Source organism: Pelobates fuscus, chromosome 5 (genome assembly GCF_036172605.1).
Source record: "Pelobates fuscus isolate aPelFus1 chromosome 5, aPelFus1.pri, whole genome shotgun sequence".
In the NCBI taxonomy this organism is placed as follows: domain Eukaryota; kingdom Metazoa; phylum Chordata; class Amphibia; order Anura; family Pelobatidae; genus Pelobates; species Pelobates fuscus.
In genome coordinates, this window is record NC_086321.1 from 20,584,222 (window position 1) to 20,590,221 (window position 6,000).

General features: G+C 39.8%; 1 protein-coding gene across 1 annotated transcript in view; it reads left to right on the forward strand.

Moving 5' to 3' along the window:
* The window catches only part of PJA2 (praja ring finger ubiquitin ligase 2), a 74,475-nt gene extending 70,225 nt beyond the window's left edge, over positions 1 to 4,250 (forward strand). Inside the window, exons 8-9 of the mRNA XM_063453638.1 lie at positions 138 to 259; positions 3,491 to 4,250. Of these exons, the coding sequence (XP_063309708.1) occupies positions 138 to 259; positions 3,491 to 3,613 (245 nt within the window). The 3' untranslated portion in view covers positions 3,614 to 4,250. The remainder of the gene's footprint in view (positions 1 to 137; positions 260 to 3,490) is intronic.
* The last annotated feature ends 1,750 nt before the right edge of the window (positions 4,251 to 6,000 follow it).

The window sequence follows — 6,000 nt, forward strand, 5'->3', positions numbered from 1 at the left end:
TGGATAAATACATACATACTCCGGTTTGGGTTTGAGATGTAGTCTCAGTATTTTGAGATTTGTTTTCTCTTTATAAGATTCTCCAAAGGTTGTTTATGCTATTTCAAAACGGTTTTATCATTTTATTATTATTTTAGTTGTAGGTCAAGAACAATGTTGTGCCATCTGCTGCAGCGAGTATATTAAAGATGAGATTTTAACTGAACTGCCATGTCACCACCTCTTTCACAAGCCTTGTGTCACACTTTGGTTACAGAAAGTAAGTGGACTTTGTACTCTACACGGCCAATTCTGTGTCTTCACAAACTGTACCAGAAATGTAAACAGAGACAGCTGCAACATTCATAAAGAAGATTAACAGATCTGCTATTTTCTGCATTCTTCAGTATTCTTTAACATGTGAACACATATTTTTAAAAGCACGATTTCTGCTACTTTTGACAACAAAAGCATTCGTCCAATAAATCCCCTCTGATAGTGTCTCATGACTGTAGGCTCGTTTTAGTATGTCACAGTGCACAGTTTGGATTTTAAATGTAAAGTGTGATGTTCCTGGTGATGTATTTTGTTAAAAATGCCTTTTTTTTTTTTTCCCTTAAAGGAAAAGTATAAGCACCATAACCACTACAGCGTGCTGTTATGGTGTTAGATATGGTGTTCATGGTAAGCCACAATTCATGCACCCTAGGATAAATTTAACTCTACGTAGTTCATGTAAGGATTCAGGTGCAACAAAGGTGTCTTATGAAAGGTCTGATTTCTCTTGAAGACAGTACGGCCCATTAGACATGCCACTGATATACAGTGAGGGAAAAAAGTATTTGATTCCCTGCTGATTTTTAACGTTTGCCCACTGACAAAGAAATGATCGGTCTATAATTTTAATGGTAGGTGTATTTTAACAGTGAGAGACAGAATAACAAAAAGAAATCCAGAAAAACGCATGTCAAAAAAGTTATAAATTGATTTGTCAATGAGTGAAATCCCCTATCAATCAGCAAGATTTCTGGCTCCCAGGTGTCTTTTATACAGGTAACGAGCTGGGATTAGGAGCACTCTCTTAAAGGGAGTGCTCCTAATCTCAGCTTGTTACCTCTGTAAAAGACACCTGTTCACAGAAGCAATCAATCAAGCAGGTTCCAAACCATGGCCAAGACCAAAGAGCTGTCCAAGGATGTCAGGAACAAGATTGTAGACCTACACCAGGCTGGAATGGGCTACAAGACCATCGCCAAGCAGCTTGGTGTGATTATTTGCACATGGAAGAAACACAAAATAACGGTCAGTCTCCCTCGGTCTGGTGCTCCATGCAAGATATCACCTCGTGATTCAATGATCATGAGAACGGTGAGGAATCAGCCCAGAACTACACAGGAGGATCTTGTTAATGATCTCAATGCAGCTGAGACTATAGTCACCAAGAAAACAATTGGTAACACTCTACGCCGTGAAGGACTGAAATCCAGCAGCAGCACCCATAAGTTCCCCCTGCTCAAGAAAGCACATGTACAGGCCTGTCTGAAGTTTGCCAATGAACATCTGAATGATTCAGAAGAGACCAAAATCAAGCTCTTTGGCCTCAACTCGCCGTGTTTGGAGGAGGAGGAATGCTGCCTATGAGGTAGGAAACATTATGCTTTGGTGGTGTTTTTCTGCTAAGGGGACAGGAGAACTGCACCGCATCAAAGGGACGATGCGGTGCAGTCAAATCTTGGATTAGAACCTCCTTCTCTCAGCCAGGGCATTGAAAATGGGTCGTGAATCGGTATTTCAGCATGACAATGACCCAAAACACACAGCCAAGGCAACAAAGGAGTGGCTCAAGAAGAAGCACTTTAAGGTCCTGGAGTGGCCTAGCCAGTCTTCGGACCTTAATCCCATAGAAAATCTGTGGAGGGAGCTGAAGGTTCGAGTTGTCAAACATCATCCTCGGAACCTTAATGACTTGGAGAGGATCTGCAAAGAGGAGTGGGACAAAATGCCTCCTGAGATGTGTGCAAACTTGGTGGCTGTAACGGATCCACTGGCACCCCGACTGGGTACCTCCGTTGAAAGATGCTCCTAGCGCTTCCAGAGGACTCCAAGCACTCCACCAGACACCATAAGCACCGCAGGCTGCAGCTATCTCCCTTCAGAACGAAGCAGGAACAAGCTCTTACAAGAGTTCAGTGATTATAGCAAGGGAATATGCCTAGCATAGCAATCCCTTGTAGCAGATTCCCCCAATAAGAGACAGGACTCAAGTTGAGGGTAAAAATAGAACTCACTGGCTGCTAGCTTGCAGCCCTTTTTATTAGGTGCTCCCATGAAGGGGAGGGACACACACAGTAACGTACATTAACCAATCACACAATAGTTACATCCCACACATAGCCCTCCCCTCTACCTGTAAACTAATTATCTGTACACACAGGAAAATACAATTATCATAGGTAGGGAAAATACAGTTTTTACACAACATTCATAACTCCCAAAATATACATCACATTCGCATAAAAATACATATTCACAATCAATCCATTCGGGGGAACAACATACTCAAAAATCATACGAATTGGACCAGGGGTTCAAAAGTTAGTACAAATGTGCATTTGACCTTCTGGAAGCATGTTTTTTCCAGCTCAAACTAGTTCCCCAGAATCCTCTATCCTGGAGACAATGGAGAAGCTGATTTAATTATATCCAGGGACAAACACAGCCTCCATTAAGCACATGTTACCAGCAACCACCAAAAGACATAAAAATGCATAACTCCTGTTATACTAAACAGAACCCCCACATTCAACCCATCCCCAGATGGCTTGGATCGGAGCGCTCAACATATCCAAACAGCGCTCAGATGCCACAAACACAGTTCAAACGCCATGAGGTTTAAGTTTCGTATGGGCTGATGAGAGGGCCCATAATCCTGGGGCAGCCCAATAACCCACAGTATGCCCAAATACCGTGCATAAAGGGCCAAATCGCCCAGGGACCGTAGTCACAGGGTAAGAGGCGGGCAAGCAGCCCCCTCCAAAACACAGTGGCGAAGTGGCTTTCGCTACAGTGGTCAACTACAAGAAACGTCTGACCTCTGTGACTGCCAACAAGGGATTTGCCACCAAGTACTAAGGTGTTGAAGGGGTCAAATTCTTATTTCACTCATTGACATGCAAATCAATTTATAACTTATTTGATATGCGTTTTTCTGGCATTTCTTTTTGTTATTCTGTCTCTCACTATTAAAATGATAGACTGATCATTTCTTTGTTAGTGGGAAAACGTTCAAAATCAGCAGGGGATCGAATACTTTTTTCCCTCACTGTACAGCACATTTCTAAACTTTTTTTGCAACAGCTCTTCATAAACTTAACTGAAGCCATAAAAAATTTATTTTTAAAGGGATGAAATTTTACCGAAGAGTACAATAGCTGCTTAATTAAAAGTCTGTGTTTGTTTATTTTTGATTTACAAGCATGAATTCATGTCTTCTCTTTTCTATTCTTTTTAGTCTGGAACATGCCCCGTATGCCGCCACGTCCTAGCCTCCCTGCTTCCTGAAGCCGCCGCCACATCGTTTCTCTCTGGTCACGAAAGCCCCCCTTCGATTCACAGCGCTGCAGGAACACGATAGAATAACATAAAACCTTCCTAAACTTTACTAAAAACCTACAGTTTGTTTTCTTTTCAAAATGTATCATGTAAAATGAGATGATTCTGCATACACAAAATATAAATAAAATAAATAAATATATATATATATACACACACACACACACACACACACACACATACAGTATGTTATATAGTAGCATAGAGAGACTCAAGGACTTGTAAGCAATTCTTTGTTTGCAGCGCTAGTTGCAACTTGAAACCAGTGCTAATTAATAGCATAGAATTATTGCAAACTAATACATTTTGAATGTCCTGTATCCTAAACTCGAGTAACGGTTCTGCTTGCCTGTTTGTTTTTTCATGTGGCACATGTTTGTGTTCCTGTAACTGCAGTGCAGTTAGAGCTTTAAACCCCCAGTGCTGAATATTTTTGGTTATTTGAGTTTAATACTTTTTTTTTTTTTTTTTTTAAGGTGTGGAAATCTAATGCAAAGCATCAAGTTTCTGCACCTTCCTGTAGTAAAAAAAGGCTGATTGTGCCACTGTGTTTTGTAATTGATCTCTCATGTTTGCATCAAATGTGACGACATTCTGTGACCATAACAATAGTATAACCAATTGGTTCCGTTATTACAATAAAATGCATATTGAAACAAGGTTTGCATTGGGTCTAAAAATAACAGGAGCCAAAAGTCAGTTTACCACCACCGTCTCCTATGAGAAAGTTCTCCATATATTGAGTAAGGTGTGTACGTATGTGGCTGAGATGCATAGTTGATGGTGTGATTAATAAATCAAGATGAGTGCTTTCAAAGAGCCTGTAGCAATCCTATAAAAAGTTCAACATTTTAGGTGAGGTGACATAGCTGCTTTAAGCACTATATAGTGAATTGGAGTTAAAAAGAAAAGTAATGCCAAATTAACTATTGTCACCGCTGGGTATTTGAACCGAAATGTAGCAATTTGGGTTTCAAGTCATGTACCTGGGCTCTATAGATAACTGGCAAGGGAAATGCAAACTAAATGCTAGAATACACACTATGAAAGAACCGCACTATTTTTTATAATTGGATCATGTTAGGCTACCATTTTTAATCCCCCCCCAATTAATTCTGTGCGGTTATTGGTTCAGTTAATAAATCCCACGGTGTTTCTTTACTACTAGATTTCCTCATGGTTCTGGCCTTATTTTTCTCTTAAAGGAGCTCTTCCAATCATTTATAAAGTTCTTTGAAGTTATGCAGCAGTAGTTTCAAGCACTTTCTTAAATTTCACAAAGGTTTAACCTTAAAATATGACTTCCTTCCACCTGGTTGCCCAAGTAAGAGGATGGTATTGTTATTTTGACGCTCTCAGCCTATCACTTGGCACCCATTGAGAAACAGAGCACAAGGGATTTGTATAGTATGGCAGTGGGTAGAAATATAATGGTTTCTTATATAATAATGGTGTCTTGATACAGCAATCTAGAATTTCGGGGAAAATAGTGCATGGGAACAGATCAGTGTCTAAGAGGACATTTAAGGTCTATGCTCCAGTGTTAAATTGGGAAAAGAAACCTACATGGGTTACCCAAAGGAGCAACAAGGATAACAAGGCTACCAGCAAATAAACAAATTAAAAAAGAAACACTGGTTATAAATAATTAGTCAAACCAGGGTAATATCGTGTGTAACAAAGTATATACTTTATAGTAAGCATGCAGTCAAAGATGTTCGGAGTACATACAATATGCAAATAAACCTTTTCTGGTAGTTAATTGGAACAATCAATGTGAAATAAAAGCTCAGTCAGGGCAACAATAACACGTTCACGTAGTAAAATCATGCCAAAGGACTAAAGAGATCTCAAATAGATTGGGGCAAAATACTGATGTTTCCTTATGGTGATAGCAGTGTATATTCTGGGAACATCAAAGTCCATAACTAAGCGGAAAATGGCGTAGAAGAAGAGACCGCAATTTGCAAACTCAGAATGATCTGAACAAAGTCAAGTAGAGATCCTAGTTGACTTCATGTTTACGTGGTGGAGAGCTAGTTTGCCAGTCTAGAGCAATTTGTTTTTTATTATCCAATTGGCTTGAGCGAGATGTCAGATTTGTCTGGTATTAGATTCCAGGTAAGGATGGTTTTCAGGTAGAGAGGTGTACACCATTCCACCATATTAGCAGTTTTTAAGAATAACCTCATCTGTATGGGATAAGATTTCCTAAGCTTTTAAAGATATTGACAAACTCCTTCCTTTGTGCCATTGTGGTGGTGAACATATCGACCTAGATAACGGATGGTAAGGATTAGGGAAAGTTTGAACCTTTCATGCGCACCGCTTCATATTGTCTAATTATACCTGTCGAACATCTGTTCTTAGAAAGCTGGGAGTATTGCACTAAAAACCCAAGGTGATGTA